Here is a 14,703-nt window from a genome sequence, read left to right as displayed (position 1 = left end):
TGGGGTGGTGAGGCTCAAGCACTTGCTGGTGAAGACCGAGGCAAAAAAGTCATTGAGTACGCCCACCTTCTCCATGTCCTGGGGAACCAGGTCTCCCGTTTCGTTCCAGAGAGGGCCCACATTTTCCCTCGTCTTCCTTTTATCCCCAACGTACCTATAGAATCTTTTCTTGTTGCCCTTGACATCCCTGGCCAGATTTAATTCTCTCAGGGCTTTAGCTTTCCTAATCTGATCCCTGGCTGCTTGGACAACTTCTCTGCATTCCTCCCAGGCTACCTGTCCTTGCTTCCACCCTCTACAGGCTTCCTTTTTGTGTTTGAGTTTGTCCAGGAGCTCCTTGTTCATCCATGCAGGCCTCCTGGTGTTTTTGCCTGACTTCCTCTTTGTTGGGATGCATTGCTCCTGAGCTTGAAGGAGGTGGTCCTTGAATATTACTCAGCTTTCTTGGGCCCCTCTTCCCTCCAGGGCTTTGTCCCATGGCACTCTACCAAGCAGATCCCTGAAGAGGCCAAAGTCTGCTCTCCTGAAGTCCAGGGTAGTGAGCTTGCTGTGCGCCCTCCTCGGTGCCCTAAGGATCTTGAACTCCACCATTTTGTGGTCGCTGCAGCCCAGGCTGCCCTTGAGCTTCACATTCCCCACCAGCCCCTCCTTGTTGGCGAGATCATAGTGCAGCATAGCACCTCTCTTTGTTGGCTCCGCAAGCTAGACAAAACTTTGACTCCCTTTTTTCAACCATTTCTCATTCTTTCAGTTTTTCATCTTTTTCTTCTTCACCTGTTCTTTTATCCCCCCTTTGGGGGCATTTTGGAAGGTAAACTTTGCAGCCTGTTATATGCTTATCATCGGAGCAGTGTTATGCAAATAGATCAATAGAATTGCACAGTATAAGATCAAACGTCAGTGCAGGGAGCACTGACAGGTAACACCTGACCAGATGTCTCCTTTCATACCAGTGAGGCTTCAGTTCAAGTATGTTACGATGGCATATATTGAGCAGCTTGCATCTGTCAGGCTGTGAGCCAGCTAACCGGCAAAACATTAGAATCAATCAGGTTGGCAGGGTTAGTAGCTAACATCCATCAGCGGGGGTAAAACTTACAGCTTTGGACCTACCCTAAGATATTTTGGGCTTTGTAGCCAGGTGTCTGTGCTCCTCTCCAAGGCTATATATTCTTTATCCATTAATCTCTCCTGTCCCTCTTTATTACAAGAGCAGAGCTGGCAAATGTTAGAAAATTAATCCATGACTTTGGTAGTAATAATAAACAGCTGATTTTTAATGTGCCCTTCTGACAGTCTCCATTTCTTGAATTTTGGAAGCACTCAACAAATATGAACACCATAAGTCTACCACATTGGGCAACTTGCTTCTTGAGGCCCCTCCAGATAATGTGTCTGAAAAGCCATAAATCCTCTTTTGTTTGGCATGAACAAAATAGAAAGCTCCTAGTGACCCTCTACTCTTCCCTTCAAAAAAATATGGCATAGATTAACTGCAGAAACATATGGCTTGTCTGTTCTTATTCCAAAATGATGGGAAATATTGCTGTGGGTATAGTTCATCGTTAAAATAACGTTAGGGCTAGGTATATTAAATGTATGAGCTAGATACTGAAGCCTGAGTTTTAATTTTACTGATTCACCTACTAAAGGAATTGATTTTTTCTTTTGACAGGTGGAGCCAACAGTTCCACTGCAATTAATGCTGCGTGTATTTTCTCTCATGGCATTCAGTTCATTGAAAAAAACTTTCCTGGTGCATTGACCCGGTTCACAATCGATTTCTTAATACTCTACGCTTTTCTACCAGGACTTGCCATTATAGCAATTCTGAGCTTTGAAATAAGAGAGAGAATTATTGGCAGGCAATGAAAAAGTAGCAGTGCTAACAAAGTCTAACAATACACTTTTAATTTGATTATGGTTGAAGGCTTAAATTGATGGATTTTAGATAGAATTTAAGTGATTATACATACAGAAACACATTCATCTTCTTATGTTTGTTTCTAACCGGATGTTTTCCATCTTGAAAAACAATGTTCTCTTAAGAGCATGAATGGCTTCCTGCTATTGGTATTCCCACCCCACTCCCAAATCAGCCATAATCAACAGTACTACCTGTTTTAAAGGACTTTTTGAACTTAATTCAGTCAGCTGTTGCTGTCAACTTTTAACAATGTATCGATGGTGCTCTAATCTTTTCACACTGTTTTGGGTTTTAACCGTTACCAATAAGCAGAGAGGTATAATTGCTAGTAAATCTTGTATTTTAACTCCTATGCTTTGTTTTGATACCATTTTGGGGATTTGTAGAAATGCAACAAACCAAGTAAGTGTAAATAAAGACAGAATCAATAAATCACTCCACTTTAATCTTATGCATACTTTACAGTCAATGAGTACAGGATCTTTAAGCAATATAAAAGTTGCCCAACATGTTTTTGTCTTGTAAATGATGGTAAATCAGAGAAGACAATTATGTTATTTACATCTGTTCCTTCTTTTCATTATAAAATTCTAAATCTTGTTTTGGAAGCAGTTTGTGAATTACTAGAACAAATTTTTGTTTGTTAATAAAATGTCTATTTAGCTAGGGAAGAAAAATATAAAAGTTGTTTGCCAGTTCTTGGGAGCGATGTAGCTTGCATCTTTGGAAATTATTCTCACGGGCTCACTAACATGCCCAAGTCTAATTTATCCATTTAATCAATATAAGTACCTCTCAAAATTGAAAGCCTAACAGACACTGAATTCCTAAATTTTATAACTTACTTCGCATGTTCAGTGAAGAAATTATTTATTACAGAGGGATAGCTAGAGATTTCTTCAAGGAGGTAAGTGTATTTGTATCTTAAAATTCCATAATAATATAATTAGTTTAGTTTGATATCTTTGAGATGATGCACTTTGTAACGAAGAATTTGAAATCCTCAAGTAAATGCAAGTTCTCCACTTAAGCGTGAGGCCAAGATTTTTTCTAGTATCTTTATATATAATATTCTAAGATACAAATGTTATATCAGAAAACCATTCAATGAACAAATATGTTAAAAATAACAAATAACTTTAAAGAGCTGGAAAGATACTACATTAGCTTGTCTTTCCCGTTTTTATGCGCATGTAGGGTTGTTCATCAGGGAACATTCTTACAATCTGGTCTGCCAAGTGACTGTTCAGACATATATTCTCTAACAACAAGTCTTACCTCTCAAGAGACACCTCTGGCTTTACTCTAGATCCTGTCTTGCATATTCTCAAAACACTCAGGCCATCTCATAAAAGCGAGGATGTCCATGGACAAAAAGCCGTGTGTAGTTTAGGCTAGCGTTTCACCAGCTTAGGCTGCATGTGAATCACTTACACTTCCACCCCTAACCAAATATCTGTCAAATTGATTAGACTGACTTCACAGCATTTGAATATTTGACAGAAATGTTGTCTTCTGAATTCTGTGCAAAGTTACTGCAACATTATACATTGCAAGAAATAATTCCTGTATTAAACTGTATGATACTGAAACCGTGATAAAGCAAACTTCTGAATTTTAGATCAGGTCAAACCTGGTTTTAATTCCACTTTATTCTGCCAGTTTTTGTGGAACTATCCTATTCAAATACATCAAACAATGATGCAAATATATTCTTAAGCTTTGCTTTTGAATTATATATGCGAGGAACTAGGAAAAGAACACCTAGCATACTTTACTATGCAGTTTCGTATTTTGGGTGTGAAAACTTGTTTATATTCAAATACATGTTTAGGGCAGAAGCATTAAAAAATAAATCAAATATTGTGTTATAAACTATAGAGTAGGTAGAACTGATGAATGCCAGTCTTCATATTCAAACCCATCTCTGAACAGTCTAGAATTCCTTTCTCCCCACTTTTTAAAACTGTGTCAGTACCAAGAGATACTTAAATTTGGACTGAACAAATGAACGTCTATTTTTATTAAAAATAGTAACAGGAATGCTGTTAATAAATATTAATTTTGTAGTTTGATATTGTATATTTTCAACTGCATCAGATTAAATTGCTAGTGTAATGTTAAAATGCTTAAAGTAATTTTGTAAATGTTACAATGAAGACACCTATAGCTGTTCATCAATCAGGGTCAAAATCCATTTCTTTCCAGGATTTAGCGGCATTTCTTTTGTATTGTTCAAGTTCCTAAAACAGAAACATACATACTTATTAATCTAATCTCCTCATTATTAAAAGCTGTAAGATACATACATTAGCCACCTAAACATTTAAAGCACGTACAAACATTTTTCACTGTAGAAAAAACTTATGATGTTTTTATTTTTAACAAAATTATACTAAAAGTGCTATAAATTTTGCCACATTTGGTCTCACAGAAGGAGCTAGATTTTATTTATTTATTTATTTAGGCCTAGATACTTGCTTTCTGGGGTAGAAGAAATTTTGGGTGGGGTCTTAGACATTCAGTTTGAGAAACCAGGCTCCCTATGAACATACAGAAATGTAACACTACCTGCGTTTTAAAAACAGAAATCAGAATTACCCAACAGAAACTACTGTTTCACACGCATGAAGTCAGGGCCTTTCAAGAAGCAAAATGGATTGGTAATTCCTGAAGATTACCGCAAAGAAACTAGAAAAACAAAGCCTACTGTCTTTCTTTTTCTTTTTTTTTTTAAGCACAGGACTGAAATGAACTTCTGTAAGCTTACATGTCACCAGTGGTGATAATTTAGACAGCTACCAGTGGACCTTAGAAACCCCTGCAGAACACAGGCTTGTCCAGAAAGCAGTAAGCAGAAATATATTTCAGAGGAATGCAATGGGTGTTTAGGAAATCGGCATACTGTATCTAGTCAATCTATGGTACCGGATATTTGTGGAAATATTATTCATCATTGCTTGAGGTTTTTCGGGAAGTGTATTACTCATGACAGACAGTGATGCCATGCTTTTACTTTTGTTTTGTTTTTCAGTTAGTAGTTAAAATATTCTTTCAGGTGCTACTGTTTAGTAGATTGAAGAGTTAGCATCTGTGTGTAAAAGTAAAATGCAAACCCAGTGTCATAACTAAAATTATGCATCTTCTAGATAGTAATTAGATTATTAAAAACAATCAGAGGCTCAAATTGTGGAGGTATAAATAAAGCAAATTAGGTATGAAAAATGAGGCAATCTACATTATGCTATACTTGACATCAGCTGAGTACTAACATGGTAGACAAATGAGCCTGTTTCAGTCAGAAGTGCTACTGGGAATTTTGAAGCCTGTAATAAAAGGTTCTAGCAACATCACCAAACAACAACAACATCCTCTGAATTTTATGTAGTGGTGCATACTGTCGGGAATTATTTCTGAAGATTTTTTCGGCAAAAATTAATTTAGAAAGCACTACGATTGCTTTTTGTTCATTTAAGAATAAGGCGGCTTCCAACGTATTTGCAGGAAGATGATACTCTAATGAGGTACTGTTAGACCTAACCATGTACTGCTTGCAATACAAAAAAAAAAGTCATCATATCTTACTTGGATCAGGAAAAGAGGTGGACATAAACCAGGGATTAGTATAAATGTAGCACAGACCCTCAAAAGTGGGCACGTGTTTTATATGATTGCTATTCTGATTTTAAGAGTGGACTTCACAGAGCAAGGGAGGTTTCACTGTAGTTGTACAGATACCAGAACTGACAAAAATAATAAAATTCACACCTGGTGAATTTAACAGAAGTATTAGTTCTCAGTCCAGAGCACAGAGGGAGGAAGAAGAAAATAAAGGGCAGAGCAACAAATAAAATCATCTAAAAACTGTATGGAAATAATAAATGGAATTTTCTCTCTCTCATGAAATAACTTCAGCAGCTTTGTCATCAGTGCAAAATTTTCAGAAAGCACCACAGATTTATGAGCAGTAAGAGGATATTTAATTAGTGCATATTCTTCATGATGCTTGCAGAAGTCTAGTTTTACAGTTAAGTAACTCATAGATGACTAACACAGAACTTACTGTGTCTAGTCTAAATCTAGTAAGTTGCATTATTAAATACAACTCTATTACTACTGAACTGTTCTATCTCTAAGCCAGTCTTTACTCAGTATTTTCACTCCCTCATTATTAATATAAAGTAATTATGATCTTGGAACATACTGAACTGTTGGGAACTTGCCAACAGTTAGGAATAGAAAGAATACTGTGATATTTTAAGGAGCACATGTAACCTGATTTATGCTAAGTAAATAATTTAAATTCTAACAACTTTCTCAAAGGCTACAGGAAGGGGTGAAATTAGGCAATGAAGTTTTACATATAACGACAATGCTGTCTGGGGTCCTGTCTACAGGTGTTGCCTAAATAGTTAGCTTTACAGATTTATCATCTGACTAAACTGTTTCAAGAAAGAGGCAGATAATTTAGCAGAATTTATTTTGCTGCAATTTTAGCTAGCTAGAAGGCAATTCAGTGTAAAGACAATGCAAAACAACACAGAAATGCAAAGTATCAAAACCTCAGCATACATTAAAACTGTATAGCTATACCACTACATACAGAAGTACAGAACGAAAGTATAAATATTTATTTTGGAGACACAGCTAGGTAAGACTAACATTCAAACAACTGCAATTTAAATATGCTTTCAATGTGCTCTGAGTGCTTTAAACTTCATTAGTGCTAGCAACTTGTCCTAGATGTCTCAACACTGGCATAAAGTGGATTTTAAATTTTTTTTTTTTTTAACCTTAATGCTCCTGTACTTCTGTGTTTCTGTAAATTCTTCATCTGTCAAATGGGGAAGATCACACCTAATCTCATAAAGGGACTGGGAAGAAAGACGTAACTGATGTTTGTGAGGCACTCAGATAAGATAGATAGCATTACCACACATTCTCAGAGAAAAAAAATTAATACTTTTGTGTTCATTGAAGTGTCTGAATGGCAGGTTGAGAAATAAGGTACACAAAGAATAAGGATGATGAAAAGAAATACTGAACAATTGAACTGAGACATCAGCAAAATAGTATATGATCATGTAATTAAAGACAATACTATAATGTCTACAAACAAGGAGGAAAAATTAAGACTGTAGGAAAAGCCTTAATTGTTGCATTTCCCCAGTTCTGAGGGACTGACATGACTTAAACTGCATGAAAAAGAAAGTTTGTAACTGAAAGTGCCCTCAATCTGGAACATGGTGAAAATAACCAAGTACTGAAACAAGGATTAAAAATCTTAAGCACCTAAACTTCAGTAGGAAATTTAATAACAGTGCTCTAATAATGCTCTTTAAGTTGGTTTAAAAAAAACCAAACAACCTTTTGTACTCATTTGGCCATGCTTTCATGTGAAAATGAGAAAGCTTATTCTTGGCAGCTGAGTAAACATCCTAAATAACTTTTTCTCCACAATATGAAGACTAGCACTTCTCCTCCTCTGGAAAAAATTAAAGATGCTACTGCTCTGTAGCCCATGTTAAGGTGCCTGTCATACTTCTCTGCCCAGTAACACCGGTCTGACCAAGGAGGTTCATCACACAATATGCAACCTTCTATTTTGTTGAATGAGATTGAAATTGTCTCCTGAAGTTCTGCAGTATGGTTGTGTCAGAGAAATATGCTGACAAAATATGGCCCTCCTTCTGTTGGCCAACACAGTCCCAATCTCAATCAGACAGCTGCAGATCTGACACTGAGATGCCTTTTGGTTGTGAATGACATGGTTAATTAGGTCAGTCTTATTTTAGGGGAGATAGGACTACGCTTCCTTGCGAGATGTTATAGAACCTCCCCTTCTTCTGTTTAAAGTCTTAACAGTTACAGCCCTGTTCGTTGAGATCTGCTTCCATGACTTCTTGTTAGCTGACACCAAACGGCACCAGGCACCTCTCTTTTTTTTTTTTAGTATACCTTATGGCATTGGGCTTCAGCTAAAACTGGCACCAATCCCTAAAGTAATATCTTTATGTAACAAGGACCAGTCAGTGTGAACTTTGGCATTGCGTGACACTGACTTCTTAAGTACCTGACTGGGAGGCTATCCAATTCTTTGAGCTCAAGGTTAACTTTATCATTTGCTTCAATGAATGAAGCTGCAGTCAAATGTCCAGATGAAAAAGGTCCAAGCACCTATTTTGAGTATTAGCAGTACAAGGCATAACAGGATAGCTAAGACCTGAAACAAACAAAAACCTTCGAAAAGACATCTTAGAGTACTTACCTCTGTGGCAGAGAGCATTTCTAAAGGAAACAGAGCAGACACCCCCATGTGCCATCTCACTGCCACAAACATTCAGAAGGAACTAAGGAACAAGACTTTCATGCTCTCCTAGGTGCTCACAGATGCAGGTGGTATACGTGCAGCTCTAATCGACAATGTTATTTTAAAAGATCTCGCTCTTATTCAAGTTATGTGTGCACCTAAAATGACATTAAGGTGACCTTAAAGCATCAAAAGCCAAAAAGGTAGCAGAGAATGGAGAGAAATGGATGACAAGTTTGTCATCTTGTTTATTATTTACATGGGCTGTATGAAGAGTTAACAGCAAGCTACACGTTTAAAGCCTAATACATATGCAAAATGAATGTATTTCTTGACCCTTGAAAGCCCTGCAAAGAGCACAAAATTCCAGTCATTCCCCAAGAGAATCTGCTAGTTAAGAAATACATTAAAAATGTAAATTCCAAAAAGGTCCCTGGTGCTGTATTCTCTCTCTCTCTCAGAGCTTACCTCCAGAGAATGAAAAAGCTGTAAACAATTGCAACAGCACTACTTGATATAAGCCTGCACGTTGTATGCCTGTGGGGTCAGAACTAGGAAAAGCATTCTGAAAAGACACAGTTGAGAAAGAGCACATCTCTCTATCTTGAACAAAGGCACAGTGAGGAAAAGATAGCCTCAGAGAGCTTTCCAGAGCAAAAAGGTCTAGAAGAGAGTGGTACGTCTCATAGTTAACTCTGAAAATATTAAGGAGGCAAAATAATCTGGTCTAAAAGAACACACTCTTGTGACAGGATGCTGATGAGCTGGACTCTTAACTGCTACAGCCAAAAAGCGTATCGGATAAATACTAGCTGACAGCTAGTACGTGGGAATGCGCCAGGTACTTTCTTGTTTCTGTACTTTTTTTAAAAAACTGTTTTCTAATTTTATACTTGAGAATTTAACCTTTTACTCTGCTAGAGTGTGCGAACCCTCGTTGCAGACAAACCCTTCAAGCAAGGTTACAAAGTTGGAAATTGCTGGAATAGGAATATATGATCCAAAGTACAAGGACCCATTTTGACACTGGCTGCATCAAGTGCTAGGACACTAAAAAGGTTCCTCACAGAGAAATAGCTCTGATTTAATTAAACTTTGTATTGCCACAGTTATCTGTAAATCCATTACAGTGTTATTGAGCTGTCCTGACCAAGACTGCAAAGTCAGCCAGGTATGCTAGTTCTTCTATCAGTCTCAGTGACAGGGGCTGTATTTTGTTTCTGTTGCTATGTTTTTGTGTGGGTTTTTTTTCCTTTAAAGCTTATCTTTGAGATAAACAAGCAAACTGGTTATCACCTAGAGTCCAAAGTGGCATATTAATTAACCGAAAGTAACCGAGAAAAATGACAACATGCACTTAAATGATTTTAAAATATACGCTGTCGTCATAGGAAACATCCATTTTGCATTCTGTCCTATGATTTCATTAGCAACATGTTGCATATTAAACATCTTAATATACCGTTCCTCCTACACAATAGATATCATGAGACTCTATAAGAGTGCCAGACTTATGATGCATTTAAAATGTTGCTTTAAAAATAGGATTTTTGTGCCACTTTTCATATAACTGGGAAATCCAAAAACACTTCAAGACTCACTGCAACTTCTGAGTTCTTTTCTTTTAGATGTATATTGCTATCTTGGTGTATTTCAAATTGACTGAAATTCTTGGAGTATAAAACATTTTAATAATGTGCAAATAATCTTGTAATAATTGAACTTCACAACAGAGAAGTTTAGGAAATAGCTGCAGATAAAAAAAGTAATTTTCTCTTTAATGCTCAAATTACTTGTAGTAGTCCAACTAAAAGAAGCTACACTGGTTCGCAATGCCCTTGAACAGATTAAGCCTGTCTCTTTTGTTTAAAAACAGAAAATTAATAATTTCCTATATGATTTAATCAACGCATACCAGTCTCTTCTTTTGCAAGACATAAGTATTATCTAAAAATAACAAACCTAGTACACCATATAGTTATTTTGAGATATATAGATATACTGAGTATGAGATTACATTATAAATTCCAAAAGCAATGTGCTTTACAAATTTTAATGAGTTCTAAGGCTGCTCTTGATGCAACAGAAATTCAGAACTGATGCCTACATTAACAGGATATTACAGGTAATGTGCAAGTTCAAAGACTGCAGGGGATTCTTGAAATTGCTTTATTCTTTTACATTATTAATGGTTTTTTTTTGAGATCAGGTAACTACAGGTTTACTGCCTTATGCAATCTAACTAAACTCCACAAAAATGTGATAGCAGTAATAATCTAATCCTCTGGCTTTCTTTTACAAGCATGCAAAAAGATGAAGTTTGCCGTGGTATTTGAGGGTTAGTTGAGATTAACTGCTGTGCAATTCAATAAAACTGCCTTTCATCTCAAGAGTGTGGGTCTGTAAAAGCATGTGAGATCTAGATTAGTACAATCCATCACCTTATGCGCTGTTAGAAAGACCTCCTTTAACTGCAGTAACTTGGTCCACAAGGAAGTTAAATGGCGTACAAATAGCCCACATATAAGCTGCGAGAGTAGAGTGGAATGTTTCTCAGTCATTCTAGCAAAGAATTTTCTGTGTGTGGAACAAAAGAATCTACGTGAAATAGAGAGCTTCCAGAATAAGTATGTGATACTTCTTCCAACCAAAGAAAAATACACAAATCTTGGATTGATTTTAACAGACCCACACCTATGATATTGATGAAGACTATTAACATCACGTGAGTAGAAATACTGTACGTACACTGATATCTAAGGCAATGTTCTAACCTTCATCTAGTTTGCCACAGAATTTTTCTATAAAATTAATTCACTTCAAATTTTTTTTAACACTCCAGAATTAATAAGAAAAAATAAAAGACCCTTTCCCCACCAAAGGTCTTTCCTGGAATTCAGGGGTTAAGCCAAATATCACTATGTGGAATAATTCTGTTCACTCTGTTTAAGATAAAACGTAGATAGCCTGCAAACTCGAGTCAGCAGTGTTATCATCTCAGTACCTTTCCAGTTTAAATAAAAAGTTTTGAAGGTGGAAGACAAAAATAAAAAAGTAAACAGCCCCCACCCCAAACCTTGATACCACTTCCTAGAATTCCTGCTAGTCAACGTCCAATGAGAGTACAGGGTGCAGAAATGAAGACATTACTGCCAAGAAAGCTTCACAGTTCACAGCTTTGCTTCAATATTATTTTAGTGAAATAACTCTGGAAGAGAGCTAGAGGGAAAATTTGAATTATTCATTTCTAAAGAAACCACAGAGCCAAAACTTTGAGATCTAACAATGCTCTACCTGCTTAATGTCTACCAATGGAAAAAAAAGCCCAAACGACTAAGTTGAAAACTAACACTGAGGTTATTTAAAGGCAAAAAGGGGGCGACGAGTATATTCTACAATTAATTCAGCAATGCTGGTGGTTCTGGAATACCTGACTGTGAACAGCAACTGGAGAACAACCACACACCTGGTTTTTCTGAGCTCTCATAACATCCACTTCATACTCAGCGTATTGTAAATCCTGTGCAGGGTCCTTGGTATCTTGTAAATCGCAGAAACTCTAAAAGAAAAAATGATAAAGGCCCAAACGATAAAATTTATTTTTTGTTCTTTTAACAAGAAAATGCAACTCTGTAGATCTAACGGAAGTATTTTGCTTTTAATACAAATGTATTAAAATCCTGCATTTATGGAAGAATTTTGTGCTATAGGACACGGATTAGATAAAATATAGTATATTTTATCTTAGATCGGTAAAATGATGAGAAAGTAATAGTGCAGTTAGATCTTAAAGGAAAGAAAATATTCTTATTTGCTAGTTGTTTATTTTTTTCTCCTCAAAATGAAAATATCCTTCCGGCCCATGACATTTGTGTTAAGGTTGCTCTTGCTAGAGCATTTAATACTCAAGACTAAAATTCAGTTCCAGTTACCAGAAGCGTTATTTCAATATCTGAGAAATTGGTTACTATCTTTTTGCCGAACACTTGAAATCTCATTTACTAACCCTGAGGGAACTATAAGTTTAAGTTTAATTCCAAAGAAGCAAATACACTAAAAGAAAGAAACACTATCAAATAAGATTTTTTTTTTGAATGTTGTCCTGCAGATCGCTCCCTACTCATAACAAATGGAAAGTAGCAATAAGTCAATCATACAAATGATGGATTAAAATAAATCAGAATTATAATTACTATTAGATGAGGTGATGGAAAAAAGAAATTCACAATCATAAAAACAGGTTTGAAGTTCAAAGCGTATTTTGGAACCAAAACAGAAGACTAGGAATCTCCTTCGCAAATCTTCTTTAATTAGACTAAAACCTCAGAACACTGACGGAGCTTGCAAGATGAGAAATGTATTCATTTCTCCAGCTGTTTCAGGGGGAGTTCGGGAGTTATGGCATGGGGGGTTGGGGAAGGTTTGTTTATTGTGTTTTAAAAGGCTATGGGCAAAAGTGACATGAAAAATAACAGTCCTGTACAGTTTTTGAAAAGTAAAGTTTAGTCTTTATCATGTTGGGGCATACTGTACTCAGAATGGCATCTTAGTGATAATTTCTTCTGGTCACAAACCACCTGAAATAATTTGTAGTAGGCTTTGATATATAGCAGTCAAGTGAGTAGGAAAGGGTGAATTCAGACTCCTTCTCGCCAAGAATGGAGATCCATAGAGTGAAAAGTAGAAAAAGCCCAGTTTGTGCACTGTAATTTGAGGCACCGTTTCATTGCCTGCCCAGGTAAGCTGTAGGGCCGGAAATGGACAGGGATAAAGAACTGTGATACAATCTAGTACATGAGGAGAAAGCAGCAGCCTGTATTTGCTCAGGTCAAATAGAAAAGAATTTTGATTTCCTAACAGCAGCAATTACTTTTTATTGAAAAGTATTTGGGGGTTTGCCTCTTGGGTCCAGAATTTTCTGAAGTATGTAGAAGATTTATCACTACATAGGCGCCAAGGGATTATAATTACCTTGCAAATCCAAACACTTCCCATAGCAAAATGACAGATTTTGGCGAGGAACTCTTAACGCACTCGCCTCATTCAAAGCCTCATGCCCTAGGAGAGCAAGGATCGGTAGCTTGCTACAGCCAGGAAGAGCTCTCATCTTGGAATATCACTGTCATTTGGTTTAGGCATTAGGGGATACGTCACCTTATAAAATTCCAAAAACATTGAGTATAGCTTGTCTCTCAATGTAATGAAAGGCAATGGTATAACTTTGGAAAAAACAGAGGGTTACATTGGTACTTTCATTATTACTAAATGTAGGAAGGCAACTGAAGATGCAGAAGCTAATAATCAAAGCACCACTACATACAAGTCTGTACCTTTTAAAAAAGTATGAATTAAAGAGGTTGGAAGAAACAGAACTGCTAAGTGAGACTGAAATTCCAGTGACTGGACTTGAAAGACAAAAATTAGCAGTGATATTACTACTATTCTGTGAGAAAAGAACCTGTGAAGCAGACGTGTAAATACCTACCTTGGGAGGAAATGTTTTCTCAAATACTTTTTTCCACAGTTCCAACGGTGTGTTTGCACGCATCTTTCCAATATCACTATCAGAGGCGGGTGGTGGTCCTAAGGATGAGAGCACAGCACAAAGTGATACAAATATGTTGTCATAACAACATAAATTATCAAAGCATTTTGGATAATGATCCACCTAATTTAATATTTTATCTTCTACAGTGACAAGCTGAAACAAGTTTGAAAAAACACTCACCTCCTACCATGAAAGGGGCTGAGTGGTATCGTATATTATATTTTCTTTCAGACCTAACCTCGTTGGTACTTTACTATTTGAAGTAGTCCTGATACTTTATTAAACTACCTAACAAAACTGCGCAAGTAATTCTCAATAATATAAATACTGAATTGTAATTTTAAACTTTCTAAGTAATTTCCTTCAATAATCTATTCAAACTGATGCTGATGTGCTATAATGTATTTTTTATTTGCTTAGATTTTTTTTCTTGTTTTCAAAAACAATTAAGCGACAAACACGATGAACAGGAAATATCCTAACCTATTTGGCTCAGCGAATCCAGGCCTGCTGGTATAAACAGAGGTTTGCCGTGATCCACTGATAAAGACTTGCTAAACAGGAAAAAGAAAATGTATCAAGTGAGCATTTAGCAATCAACAAAAAATGACATTATTCTAGCCAAGACTAGACTCTTACTGGGCTTTGCATACAAATACACGTAAATGAAAATGTACTCAATTCTAGTGGTGACCATGTTTCTAATCCATCAGTTTTGGGATCAAAAACAAGGAGTTATCACTGTCCTGTGCAGAGATAGGCAGCTGAGACACAGGAGTAAAAGTCCATGAACGAGAATCTTTCAGAGATCATATTTAAGAAAAAAAAACATTTTGGTGATTAAAATATTTTTTATTAAGTACTTTTAGACTCTGGGCAAGACATTTAATAGTTGGACAACAATTATGTTACCTTTTA

General features: G+C 36.4%; 2 protein-coding genes across 2 annotated transcripts in view; one reads left to right on the top strand and one right to left on the bottom strand.

The window, feature by feature from the left end:
- Positions 1–1,872, top strand: part of ABCG5 (ATP-binding cassette, sub-family G (WHITE), member 5) — an 18,767-nt gene extending 16,895 nt beyond the window's left edge. Inside the window, exon 13 of the mRNA XM_009325324.1 lies at positions 1,682–1,872. Coding sequence (XP_009323599.1) covers positions 1,682–1,872 — 191 coding nt within the window. The remainder of the gene's footprint in view (positions 1–1,681) is intronic.
- Positions 1,873–4,050: 2,178 nt separating this feature from the next.
- DYNC2LI1 (dynein, cytoplasmic 2, light intermediate chain 1) overlaps positions 4,051–14,703 on the bottom strand; it is a 21,690-nt gene continuing 11,037 nt past the window's right edge. Inside the window, 4 exon segments of the mRNA XM_009325323.1 lie at positions 4,051–4,170; positions 11,704–11,796; positions 13,723–13,820; positions 14,269–14,394. Of these exon segments, the coding sequence (XP_009323598.1) occupies positions 4,105–4,170; positions 11,704–11,796; positions 13,723–13,820; positions 14,269–14,394 (383 nt within the window). The 3' untranslated portion in view covers positions 4,051–4,104.

This window comes from Pygoscelis adeliae, unplaced genomic scaffold, assembly GCF_000699105.1.
Source record: "Pygoscelis adeliae isolate BGI_AS28 unplaced genomic scaffold, ASM69910v1 Scaffold96, whole genome shotgun sequence".
Taxonomy (NCBI): Eukaryota; Metazoa; Chordata; class Aves; order Sphenisciformes; family Spheniscidae; genus Pygoscelis; species Pygoscelis adeliae.
The sequence above is the reverse complement of the archived record's forward strand: the minus strand, read 5'-3'. Positions and strand labels throughout refer to the sequence as shown.